Raw genomic sequence first — 14,623 nt, 5'->3', positions numbered from 1 at the left:
CTTTAAGGGGTGGGAAAATAAGTTGGGGTGGTTTTTTGAAATCTCATCTAGACAGTCACCTTCCTCTTGTTTTGAAGGTCAAGCGTGCAAAAAATTTTATCAGTCTCGAAATAAAACTGTAGATTTGTATAAAAATCAAATCCACGCCACATTACACAGATTTATTCATATGAATTGTAAAAATTATATATTATTTATTTTATTTATTTATTCATTTTCGGGAAATCGACAGTTTACATTTAATCAGTTTGTGCATAAGTATTATTTAGTAAAATAAAACCAATTATGGATTTCCTCCTTGTGACTTTACCAGTGAGACAGCATAATAATATATAAGTAAATTAAATTTGTAAGAAAGGAAAATGAATCTCAAAATTTATACAAAAAAAATATTATATAAAACGAAAAATTAACAAAACAAAACATTTATAGCCATGTAGAGGTTTGTAGATATAAATCAAATCATAATAGAAATATAAACAATAGAGACATAACATTATTCACAAACCATCAGAGAAATATTATTTTATGGACCTCTTGTATTTGGTAAGTTCGCAACTGAAAATATCCACCTTGGATAATACGCTATTGTAATTATTGCACAGTCTGTTCATGCAAGAATTCTGCTTAGAGTTCGTTTTGCATTGATCCACCCTGAACAGGACAGAAGAGCGTGTTGAACGCGCAGGTACATTGAATTTAATCTTATTTAGCGACTCTGGGCATTGAGTATTATTGTCAACTACTTTATACAGGAATAGTGCATCCTTATGATGCTTCCGTACACTCAGTATTTATTATTTCCCTCCATAAGTATGCTGGACAGTGACGAATACATATGGTCGTTGGTACCAGCATTTCTGCAGTGAAATAAATTCCAACTTCTAGTATTATGTAGTAGAATCCGAAAGCTTATCAATGCAAGCAATTCTGTACTATCGAAAGCATCATTTAGAATTTTATATAGAAATACGAAGTCAGTTAAATCCTACTTAAGCTTATTCATTTAATTCAAAAGAGTTTTTGTTTAACAAATTTGCTGGAATATCCATTTTAACAATTAGAAAACCGTAAGAATTTATTTTGTGTTATTTGAAGATACTCTCTGTTAAAAATTGGGGATGATCCTTTTTGAATAAAAACTGGTTTTCTTGACACCACTTTACATTTATTTCAAACTATTGAAACAGGTATAATAATTATAAAGAAACTGTGCGAATAACACTGCTACGATCGCTCTGACTTATGAGCTTGTTTATTATCGAGTTATTGTTGAGAAAAGAACGAAAAAATACATAATGCGAGCCTTTTTAAAGACTTCAAAACCCACTACATGTAAATAAAACACTTGTCATTGTGATTTCTAGCAGTAAAAATGAAACCTGCTATACCGACCAAATTGACACTATTTTCTAAGCAAGGACTCACACCATTTTGGTTAAACGTAGTAACTTCAAATTTCTAGACTACAGATGTCGGTAGCCTGCAAAATTGAACATATTGCCAGGGGGCGGGATTCAAAAATTGCACTAAATTTTTGAATGATAATCTATTTAAAATAAACTATAAACCAAACAGAATAAACTAAAAATTCTTAATCTAAATATACCACAAAAATACTAACAAAATAATTCAAAATAGCAGAAATTAACAAAATAAAACCCCCTTTTTTTTATGCCCTGCTGGTAAACTTATAAATTTAACTGTATAAATGCTGTTGAATTACTCTATTAATAAACTAAAGATAACTAGAAAATTATTAATCCTATTAAATAACCAAAAAAAATTCAAAAATGACTAAATTACACACGTCTGCATACTAATTTTTACATATTTAAATAGTTCAATAACACAAATAATATAGTTTACACTGAACACAACACAATTATTGTTCTTTTTTTTTTTCTTTCTTCTCAGGTCTTCTGCTTGATCCATCCAAGGTGGAGTCGAGAAGATAAGCATCATAGTGTAATGTACATAATCAATCCTTGGTAAGGTCCGGGACGTCAATTACAGGTTTAGTGTCTGAATCCAGGGGCATCAGACATATCTTTGTGATGGGCCTCACAAAGACTCCTTGAGGTGTTTTTAGGGTAACAACTCGTACTACTCCATCCGCTCCAGGGTGTGTATGCAGAATTCGGGCCATTTTCCATAAAGGTGGAGGTAAATGATCTTCCTTTAAAATCACCAGATCGTCTTTTTGCAGTGCCCGTTGAGTGCTGGTCTGCCATTTAGTTCTCTTTTGTAGTTCCATCAGGTAATCTTGCTTCCATCTAGACCAAAAAGATTGAATTAGCGAACTGATCCTCTGATATTGAGTTAGTCTGTTGTCCGGTATCGCCCGGACGTCTCTCTCAGGAATGATACAGGATTCAGTGCCTATAAGGAAATGGTTTGGGGTAAGAGGTTGGTAATCATGGATGTCGTCGGATAAGGAAGTTAATGGACGGGAGTTCAAACAGGCCTCAATCTGACAAATTAAGGTATATAAGAGTTCAAATGTTAATGAAGAATTGTTAGTGATTCTATATAAATGGAATTTTGCTGATTTTACTGCTGCTTCCCACAAACCTCCCTGATTAGGGGCTCGAGGGGTTATGAACTTCCACTCAATACCTCTGTTCACTAAATAATTTTGAATATTGTCGTTGTTTTCCCTCAAGCTGGTGTACAGCTCTTTGAGCCTGCTGCTAGCTCCTTTAAAATTACTAGCATTGTCGGAAAAGATCTTTTCAGGTTGTCCCCTACGGGATATAAACCTTTTTAAACTGTTCAAAAAAGCATTGCTAGATAAATCCGAAACTAATTCCAAGTGAACAGCCTTGGTTGAGAAGCAAATAAAGATACATAAATACGATTTTGCGAGGGAAGCCTTCCTCAGCGTCCCACTTTTAATTAGAATTGGTCCGGCGTAATCTATTCCGGTGATAGCGAAAGGACGACTCGGCGTAATTCTTTCGGGTGGCAAATTTCCCATGATTTGATGACCGGTTCGGGGACGACATCTAAAACATACAACACATTTATGTAATATCTTTTTAATAGTATTTTTACCAAAGATGGGCCAAAATTTTAATCGTATTTCAGCTAACAAAGCTTGAGGTCCTGCGTGTAGGTTTACATAATGGTAGTGACGTATTATCAATTCAGTTAGCTTATGTTTAGCCGGCAAGATAACTGGGTGTTTTTGTTGGTAAGATAAATGTGTAGCCAAATTCAACCTACCGCCTACATATATTAGACCATCATGTAAGAAGGGATTAAGAGATTTTAAATTACTTTTCTTGTTGACGATGCCATGGTTTTTTAATTCTTTCAATTCCTTTTGAAAGGCGTGTATTTGAGCTGATCTCAATAGACATTTCAAGCCTGATTCCAATTCAGCCACACTTAAATTGTCTGAAATTTTACCCTTAACACTTCTGCAGTTATTGACAAATCGCAATACATACGCAGTAACTCTTTTCAATTTAATAAATGATGAGAATTTTTCAAATATCTCCCATTCTTGAATATCTGTGGATAATAGAATATTTTTGCCTTTGAGTTCAGGAGGGTTTGAACACGAAATATTTGATATAGGCCAAGCGTTGACTCCCTCGGTCAACCAACTTGGTCCATTCCACCATATTGCAGAATTTATCAATTTATCTGTAGTGGTTCCTTTTATTACAGCGTGATGAGGTAAAAAATAGGATTCACGATCTCCCTTTGACTGGTCACACACCTCCATATGACCTAATTCCTCATATTCACGCATGAATTGCATATATTGTGTCTTCAATTCGGGATTTGACACAAATTTTCTTTCTATATTTTTAAATCTTTTTTCAGCAGTGAGCAATGAACTTCCCAGCTGATCAATGCATGCTCGACGCGGTAAACTTACTACGTATCTACCGTCGTCTTGTCTAGTATGAGTACTAGCAAAACTGGCTTCACAAGCCTTTTCTTCATGATTTAGAATCTTAGTGGGATTAATCTCCTCCAATTTCCAAAATTTTTCTATTTGGTGACTTATTTTATTTATAGATAAATTACAACAATCTGATACAGGCCTTTGCTTTGAGTACATGTGGATTGGTCCTGATATGATCCATCCCAGTTGCGTACGTTGAAGTGTTGGTCCCGATTCGAGTTTCAATCTATCGTTGGTTAGGATTTCCCAAAAGCTCTCCGCGCCCAACAGGATGTCGATGGGTGCAGCTATATTGAAGTTCGGGTCAGCTAGCTCCAATCCTCGTGGTAACTTGAAGTCTTTTTTCGCCATTGTCACTTGTGGTAAATTTGTTGTAATCTCCTGTAAAATCAGACATGATATTTCACTTTTATAATCAGTATGAAGCGAATTCATCTCCACTGAAATTCTCTTTTTTATGTGAGTGATGTTATTATGGATCCCAGAAACGGGTTTGTTTATCAATTCACATGGTAAATTTAATTTATTAGCAAATTCTGCTCTCATAAAATTTGACTGGGCCCCTGAATCAATCAGAATGCGGGCTTTAAAAATTTTATTGTTACTACCCACAACTCCTATGTTGGCAGTTGACAATAATATTATTTTTTCTGCTTTATCCGATGCAGAAAAATTCGATACTGAAACCTCGTTATCAGCATCCATATTGGAGGCCTCCCGCAGAGGTACCTCATTGTGTAGCAAGGTGTTGTGATTATCTTTGCCACAACGCCTGCAAGAAAAGGTTGCCTTGCAACTCTGTGCCTGGTGACCCACCTTTAAACATTTAAAACAAGCTTGGATTGATTTCGTAGCATCAATCCTCTCATGTAATTTTAATTTTAGAAATTTTTTACAATAATAAATATGGTGACCTTTCTCGTTACAATAAATGCAGTTGTTAGCCTTTACTGCTAAAAATACTGATGAATCTTTTTTGCAATTATTGTTGCCTAGTTGTGTTTTATGTAAGCTAGAAAATTTTTTCTCAGAAGCGTTCATCAGTTCCAATACTTGGGCTCTAGCAGATAAACATTTTAAGAATTCCTTTAACGTCGGTAATTCGTCTTGTAATATATATTGTTCCCAATTTTTTCGGGTAGCTGTGTCTAATTTATTTGATATTATATAAATAACCAATGGATCCCATTGATCTACCTTGACCCCGATATTTTGTAATGCCTTTAAACTAACGTTTGTTTCATCAATTAGATACCTCAATGCTACAGGCTCTTCTTGTTTCATGTCTTTTAATGAAAATAGCGCTTGGATGTGTTTATGAACGGTAGTTCTTAAATTTGCATAACGTTCATTTAATAATTCCCAAGCGGAAATGTAATTTAATTCAGAAATTTCTAGATTAGCAATTATCTTTAATGCGTTTCCCTTTAAAGTTGATTGCAAATAAAAGAATTTTTGTACGTTGCTTAAATTACTATTGCTATGGACTAAAGTCTTGAAGGTTTCGACGAAATTAACCCAATTTTTCTGATCGCCATGAAATTCTCGTAATTGGAGGTTGGGTAGTTTAATTTCCACCTTACTTTGATCGACGGATTCGATCGCACCTTTGGCCGTTGCCAAAACTGAGAAATATTGGTTTTCGAAAGCTTCTCGTTGACTATAATTTTCAATTTCGTCTGAATCCGGTAACATTTCAATTTTCTGTTGAACTGCTTCGAATTCATCTAACAATGATTTCACCCGCTCATATCTTAATTTAATTTCATTTACCGACAATGCATTTAAGGAATCCGCGAATCGGGTTAGTTTTCCTTTGATTACGCCGCGTTTGTTTATTAATGACTTCATATTTTCCATTTTTAATTATATTTTGTTAATATCGGTTGACAATTATTTTATTTTAGCAAACACCCGTTTGAAAGAATACCACGACAATCTTGACAATACTATTTGAGAACACTATTCAATAATATTATATTCTTATTTTCAAGTGGGTAGTGATTTTATTTATAATATTGACTCTATTTAAGATTAATCTCGTTTAAATTACATGAGACCTGAATAAACATAAAATGGATGATAGGAAGGAAAGCACTGAATACTTATCTCAGATTTGCGATGTGGTCCACTTTCCTTAATGATTTCCAGTTTCAATCAATTTTGTATCCTTTTGGCTGCTGGTTCTTTGTTTTTTTTTTTTATACAATCTCCTGATCGTAATCCGGTTGAAGGATCAAATGTTAAAAATTGGGGATGATCCTTTTTGAATAAAAACTGGTTTTCTTGACACCACTTTACATTTATTTCAAACTATTGAAACAGGTATAATAATTATAAAGAAACTGTGCGAATAACACTGCTACGATCGCTCTGACTTATGAGCTTGTTTATTATCGAGTTATTGTTGAGAAAAGAACGAAAAAATACATAATGCGAGCCTTTTTAAAGACTTCAAAACCCACTACATGTAAATAAAACACTTGTCATTGTGATTTCTAGCAGTAAAAATGAAACCTGCTATACCGACCAAATTGACACTATTTTCTAAGCAAGGACTCACACCATTTTGGTTAAACGTAGTAACTTCAAATTTCTAGACTACAGATGTCGGTAGCCTGCAAAATTGAACACTCTCCTTTATATAATTCAAAACGGGCATTACTGAGTGTATCCTACCCACTTCATACATTTTACTCCACCCTTCCACCAAATAATGACGACCCATTGTATCATTATTGATTTTTGCATCATTTCAGAGGGGTGACATTACCCCCTACCTCCCCTGTGCATTTCGAACCGTTTATCATCGTAATGACGTCATTATTCACGATTCCTCGCTTGAAACTGCCGTAAACCGACATTATATTTTATTTGAATGGACTTTTTTGAGAATTATTGTAGAATTGAAAAGAGCATTTAAATTTTTGTTAGGGAAATTTATTTAATTATAAGAACACCCTATTATTATTCTAAATTTATTGAAATAATTAACTTCAGGGTAGAAAATACTTAATAAAGTATCACCCTGGTGAAGGACCAAAATTCAGAATCGAAAAGTTCATTGGAATGGCTTTAGCCGTGTTTTTTGACTATATCTGAATAGCCAGATACTTCCCAACCCTCATCTTCACCATCTTCGTACCTTTTCCACGCCATTCAGCGTATAGTCTCACTAGCTATAATAGTATCACTAGCTTCAGACAGTCGGGAGCAGTTGGGACCCTTGTGCGTTACAAAATTGAAGTAATTTTATTTAAAAAAACGCAAATCGTGTAATAACTTCAATTAATGTCAAACCAATGAACTTCAGACTCAAACAAAATCCATTTATCTCCTTCCTTTCGTATAGTAAACTATGTTTGTCCTGCGATTCCCTCAGGAAATCTTACATCCCTTGATACTGCTAGCCACTCTAGCTAGCACAACATTCCCACCCCATAACCATATCCCTCCCCTCTCCCATATCACGCCCCATCGTAACCACCTGCTTTCAGGGAAATTATATTGCTACACCTACAAAGCCAACGGTACAAATTCAAACCTACCCTAACTGGAAAAATCACTCAGGATCTGTTTTTGTCTCTAGAGAGGAAACATTAGTTGATCTTGAAATTTCTACTTTCAAGGGTAAGAAAATAGTTCTCCAACAGAATAATATCATTTCAAGTGACTGCAATACAAAGGCATAATAGACATAGATATAACACAGTCAACATATTCATAGGCGTACAACATACTTAAGCACATTCAAAGTCATATTTAACAATAATATTCAATGCCCAGGTTGCTAAATAAGATATAATTCAACGTACTTGCGCGTTCGACATGCTCTTCTGTCCTGTTCAGGGTGGATCAATGCAAAACTAACTCTAAGCAGAATTCTTTCCTGAACAGACTATGCAATAATTACAATAGCGTATTATCCAAGGTGGATATTTTTAATTGCGAACTTACCAAATACAAGAGGTCCATAATATAATATTTCTCTGGTGGTTTGAGAATAATGTTATGTCTCTATTGTTTATATTTCTATTATGATTTGATTTATACCTACAACCTCTCTCTATGGCTATAAATGTTTTGTTTTGTTAATTTTTCGTTTTATATAATCTTTTGTTTATATAATTTTTTGAATTCATATTCCTTTCTTACAAATTTAATTTGATTATTCCTTATTATGTTGAAGGTTATACCATCAATGTAATATATTATTGAAGAAGAAGATAATACTAATAAATATAAACGAACATGAAACAGAACAAGACACAAAAAAAGATAACGGTCATAAGAAGGAATTGAACCAAGGAACTCTTATCTTACCGGGACAGGCGTCTTAACCAACACAACCAATACAATGTATTTATAAACAATATCAATATTTTAAAGATCTTGTACCACGCTATTAACCATGTTTTTAGCTTTTTTAGTTAAAAGTTCAGGCTAAGAAAGGTTAACAGTTAATTTTAATTGCCTCGTCTTCTAGTATTCTCCCAAGTATTATAATTCCAAAATATTATAACTTTCCTTTTCGTGACCATAAAAATATCGAAATCACACAATTTTAGACTAGTCATTTTGCTAAAACCGTTATGTGGTTACTTTTATGTAAAATAATCAAAAACACAAACATTTTGTGCTGTCTTTTCTCTAGAACTTTCTTGGACATAAATTAGCCACATTTCCCCTCTCTCTATTCTGTTTTCCCCATTATTGGGTGAAGTGCAACACCAGAAATCTCTTACTTCCCCATTTATAAGGGTTGATGTAATGTAGTTTACCATGATTATACCATAGTTTCGCACGCGATAAAGTAGTGTTGCTTTTGGATAGAACAAATAAAGAAGGGACTAAACCTAATCCTTGTTGAAACCTTCAAAAATAAATTTTCTTTCTTATTTATTTTTTGCTGCTCCTAACCGTCTGGAGTCAGAGATCCTACGGCAGATCTGGTCACCAAACACAGCCATTTCAAGGTGATTCTGAATGGTGGTCTTTCACTAGGGCGATGCTGAACGTATCTGAAACTCTAGAACGAGCCGCAAATATTCTACAGATTATTTTAAATTAATAAATTTTGAAATAACCTAAAATAATTTTTAAAAATTTACTATAATTTGAACTCGTAACTTCGTACATAATATAAATATATATACAGTGTGTATCGGCACGTACCCGACAAACTTTAACCAGCTATTCCTTAGCATATTTGCAGTAAAAAATCTTATGTGCACTTTGCTGTCCGCTAACGTTTTTTTTTAATAAAAAATTTACTATTCATATTTTCACCACATCTCACCACTGTTTTATCCTTTGTCAAAGTTTGAAAACCCATCTGGCAATATTTTATTTGAATTCCGTTGAATAATGTACGTGTTTACCTATATTGGCGCACTTTTACAATCACAACGAAATGGCACGGCACCATTCGTCTCATTTTTAACTATTATTATTTAGTGTGTGCGAAAGAGCGAAGACGCTTTTCAACATACTTGCTTATAACAGCTGTTGAACACGAAAAGCAATGCCAATGACAGTGATGTAGTGTGGAAATTTTTATTTTTTTTGTTTTTAATTGAAAAAAAAAATGCTACCGGACAGCAAAGTGCCCATAACATTTTTTACTCCAAATGTGCTAAGGAATAGCTGGTTAAAGTTTGTCGGGTTAGTGCCGATACACCCTGTATATATATATATATATATATATATATGTTATGGTTAAGGTTTTCACGGGTGTAAGATGTAGAATAATGTTCTCGGTTTACCCGCGTAAAGTAGTCCTTAAAAGGACTTTAAATGAAATTCAGGACATAAGGCCTCTGAAGATGGACAGTGAGATCTGTCCGAAACGTCAGAAATTAAAAAGTCCTTTTAAGGACTACTTTACGCGGGTAAACCGAGAACATTATTCTACATATATATATATATATATATAGATATTGCATGGAAGGATGAAAGCGAGCGTACAATTGCCAGACTCTCAAAGCGGCTATATCATGAAAATTATGCGTTTGATGTGGCAACACGAATTGTGCGCGCTGTTGCATGCTGATTTTCATGACCCATCTCCCTTGTTTTTATTATTGATGGGGTCTCTCTTCACTATAATTATCACCAAAAATAAATTACACCAAAAAAATTATTAGTAAATCAGTTTTAACGCTCTTTCTTCCATAAAAAATACACTTAAAATTACAACTCATACATATTTGACATTGCTACATCTTTTTAATTGATTCCTTCTGTCAAAAACCAAACATGACATCTATAAATTAACTTAAACAACAGGAAATAAACGAAATAGTTTGTTTCCCCTCTTTATTCGACTGTTCTATGTACCTTTATACCGACAAGCCATTATTTGCTTTCAACTATACGCATCCACAGAACTTAACTTACGATAGAATGGCCATTAATTATTATGTTAAAATGAGCATCTTGCATGTATTGTTAACTGACTTAATTTTATTTATTTTTAAGAAATAAAACAGTTCAACGGTTACTATGATGAAACAATTTGCAGATATTAAATATTTCATGTAGGGTGCCCATGATATGTTTCCTTGAAATGTCTTATTTGATGTAGGCACATTGGATAATTACGGGATGTCGCGTGTAGTGAATGGGTGAGTGTGTTTATAGGTGTGAGAAGTAATGGTATATTGAAGTGAAACGATATGTATGCACATTGAATATTTTATATCATTGACATGATGCTCCTTTTAAATATTAGCAGTGAATCTGAAAAAATGTCGATGTTCGAGTTTAGGCACGTTATAATGACGAATTTTCTGAGGCATCAAAATGATAATTCATTACATCTTTAAAAAGTTATATAAAGTCATGTAAAGTGATGAAACAAAAACTTTATTAGCTGGGTTAAGTAGGTTAGGTTAGGTTAGGTTAGGTTAGGTTAGGTTAGGTTAGGTTAGGTTAGGTTAGGTTTAAAAAAAATCTTTTCATCGTTTCTAATGACTTTATATCACTTTTTAAAAGTGTGTTGAATTGTCACTGTGTTGAGTTATCATGGAACCGTATTTATTATATGTGTGTACCCGTTGAAATGGAATTAATATATTAGGATTCAGTTTATTACGATTCAGGAGTTGAGTCATTTGCTCATTAAAACAATTAGATGGAATAATAAAGTTTTACATTAATATTTATCAACAAGATATGATAGCATAGCCTTCTTGTATCTAAATTCCTTGCTATCTAAACATATCATTCTGCGCATGTAGTACCGACTGCAAGAAATCTATGAAATATACGCATATTCGTATTAATAGATTTTTAACTTTTGTTTTTTTTTTCATTTTAAAAATAACCATTCCGTGTTTTAGTTCATGACGGCCATTAAAATGGTCTGATGTTTCATGCTCTCAAAAAAAATGACAAAATTAATAAATAGAACATAATAAATGTCATGTAAGTGGCTCATTGTAACGTAATGAACCCCACCATAGAAATAATTAATCGTAGACGGGAAACTGAGAGATGGTGACAAACTTATCTGTAATTTAAATTTAAATTAGGAATGAATGCAGCTGCAGCTCTCTAATTGGCCCGTCGCGTGTCAGCTGTGTTGCAATAGCCAAAAAAGAATCGTTATATAAATAACTAGGTACTTACTTGGGTAGGTAGGTACCATCCAATGAAAGACATTTCGCTGTTGTAAAATGCCATAGAGGGTGGCATATATCATTGTTATACACCGACATACTTACTTATATATGCAATCGGGGGCGTCGCCAATGTAAATATTGTGGATAATATTAAATAAATTTTATTTTGTTATTATTATTACTTATATGCAGTATCTACCTATATTTGAGACAGGTTCCAGACTTTCAGTATTGCTCTGGTGAAAAACCAACATCCAGAAACGAAACTTCGCGTGAAATGGCTTTAACCATGTTTGGTAACCAGATCTGAATAGCCAGGTACTTCCCCTCACTATTTCCAATCTCCTCTCTCTCTCCACTACCTTCAGCCTCGCAGCACATGCCAATTGGGGATTCCATAGTCTCACTGGCTCCAGATAGTTGGGAGAAGATGTGCGGTTTATTCCAAAAAAAAAAATTTTTCGAAATAAATCAGCCTTTCAACTGTCAATATAAAATTAACAATGTTTCCCTCACCTCTGTCAATGAAATTAATGATCTTGGCATTATTTTCGACGGTTGGGAGCTGTTGGGACTCTTGTGCGGTATTAATATATAAAAACTATATATAAAAAGCTGTTGTGTTCCACAAACAGTTCTCCAACTCGTTGTGGAAGGAGATTTTAGAGAATAAGTTCTTTATATTAAATCAGGGATTTATTCAATACTTCGCGTATTTCAATAGTGACTTCGATAGTCGACCTAACTAGGACCTGGCTACATGAGATCTGCCAAAACCAAGTTTGTCTGGAAGCAGTATAACTAGCCCTGGCGACTACTGACTACTAGCTGCCATCTTGCGGACTTCCAAGCAAGCTCTTTGCACTGCCCTCTATGAGTGCATCTATGAAGCTCTTAACCAACTCACTTCCAAACAAAAGCTTTATCGCTTACTATGGAAATGACTTCAATCTCGGATATTCTACTGAAGAGTAAAATAGTGAAAACGAAAATTACCTGCTTTATTTCATCCCCTCCCAGCTTAGGTTTGCTTTGGAAACCCTTGGTAGCGAGATTCACCTTGATTAGATTGCATTGTTCCTCGGGCCATTTATTTATACCCCTAAATTAAGGGTTGCAGTAATTTATAAGACGTTTCGTGAATTTAGTTCAATGTATTTGCACACACAAGTTACGTTTGATACGATTAACAGAAAGTCCATAATGTTATATAATTAATATTAATTCGATTTTATATTTTCCAAATGTATCGCGGATTTTGAACGGTGAGTTATATATCTATGCTGACTAATATTATAAATGCGAAAGTGTGTTTGTTTGTTCGTCCTTTTTTCACGTCGCGACCGAGAGAGCGTTCGGCGTCATTTTGCCTAAGGATATTTGGAAGATTGAGAAATGACATAGACTACTTTTAATCCCGGAAAAACATTTCATTCCTGTGGAAAAAACCTTTTAATAGTAATTTTTCTCTGATACCACGCGGGTAAATGCTGGTATTTTATAAAGAAAAATGTACCGGCGTGGGTTTGTTTTTTATACAAATCTACAGTTTTATTCCGTGATTGATAAAATTTTGTACATTTGACCTTTAAAGCAGGAGGAAGGTCACTATTTATATGAGATTTTTTAAACACATCTATTTGAATTTTTTTTTGTTTTTGCGAATGAACGAATGAGTGCAGATCTTGGAAGTGAAAACTAACCAACTTTCCTGTTTCCGATCGAACTGAAACTCGGCAGATACTTGCCGATGACAATGCATTCTATAAACTTTTGGTGACAATCACACATATACGAATTTCTCTTAAATCAGATGATATTACAGCAGTTAATAAACAAAATAAATGTCGGTCCTACCCATTCGGAAATTGGCTGATTTATTAACCCCAGTCCATTTTAAAATAAATTTTAAATTATATGTATTTTTACGTGTTCGTTTTTTTATTATTATTCATTACATTATATCGAACCCAATCGTATCTTATCTGAACTCTATTTTATAAATTATAGGAACTTCAAAATTTTATTTGCACAAAACATTACTCACGGATATATTATAAGTGATGAAAAAACTTGTTTGTAATAAGTTATACTATGTTGTGACAACAATGGTGTAAGTGAGAGAGTGAATGTGTGGTGTCACTACCGTGACATGGGCAACACACACGGCAGTGCTGTCAACGCCACCCAGCACGATGGGTACAGGACCAGGAAGTCAAGAAGTCTGCCAACTTCGCCCGAAGTCAGAAGGTAAGAAAAACGAAGTGACAATATTGATATAAGAATATAGTATAGAGTTGTGAGAACTCACTTGCTATGACATCGAAGCGGCAACCATCTAGATTGAATACTTCTTAATCTATCTAATTAATTTGCTATATTATAATATTACAATAAAACAAATCCGAAAAAAGTTTCTTCAATAGGAGATTTTACACTTTGATAAGAAAAAAAAATATTATTATAAATATATATACATATATATATTATAAATACTTATTAAAAAAAAACGCCAACTAAATCGCACAAGAAGCAAAAGTCAAGATGTGTTCTACTCGCAGGATTTAATTAAAACTTTATAATAATTCCGGGCGATAACATTTAAAAACAAAAATCAGGCGATTTTGCGTTATTTTTAATTAAATCGCCAATAACAAATTTAATGGATTTGCGGGATTCGTAAGGCGACTAAAAGCTTTGAAAATAGTAATATCGTATTAATTATTAACAATCTTTTTACATGACGATCACGACCTACATGCGAAATGATCTGGATATGCAGGAAAAAAATGCAGGCCGCAGTATTGATCGATGTCGAAAGTACCCGATCTCTGAAAGGATACCTTCATTTGATGTAGGTAGGTAGTGGGTTAACCCTTTGAAAGTACCCAATCTTTGATAGGGTACTTTTAAGTGCGTAGTCCTTGACTTAGCTGTCAGCTGTCACTGGATCGCCCGATGTTATTTATTTACGGAACCGATTATTTCTCTTGTAACTCCGGTGTTATCACAAACTTAAAAAAAAAACTAAAAACTCCACGGTTAACAAAACATTTCGGACTTTATTGTAATAGAT

At 33.9% G+C, this 14,623-nt stretch overlaps 1 protein-coding gene across 6 annotated transcripts in view; it reads left to right on the top strand.

Moving 5' to 3' along the window:
• Positions 1-14,623, top strand: part of sick (sickie) — a 478,256-nt gene that overhangs the window by 262,999 nt on the left and 200,634 nt on the right. For 2 of the 6 annotated variants that reach the window (XM_089643464.1, XM_089643465.1), the window contains exon 2: positions 13,558-13,797. The exons of the other annotated variants lie outside the window; for them this stretch is intronic. In XM_089643464.1, the coding sequence (XP_089499590.1) occupies positions 13,700-13,797 (98 nt within the window). In that variant the 5' untranslated portion in view covers positions 13,558-13,699. The remainder of the gene's footprint in view (positions 1-13,557; positions 13,798-14,623) is intronic. 6 annotated transcript variants of the gene reach the window in all.

The sequence above is a fragment of the Hesperophylax consimilis genome, chromosome 19, assembly GCF_061612785.1.
Source record: "Hesperophylax consimilis isolate HC1 chromosome 19, BYU_Hcon_1.0, whole genome shotgun sequence".
NCBI lineage: Eukaryota > Metazoa > Arthropoda > Insecta > Trichoptera > Limnephilidae > Hesperophylax > Hesperophylax consimilis.
This window is presented reverse-complemented; position numbering and strand designations above follow the sequence as displayed.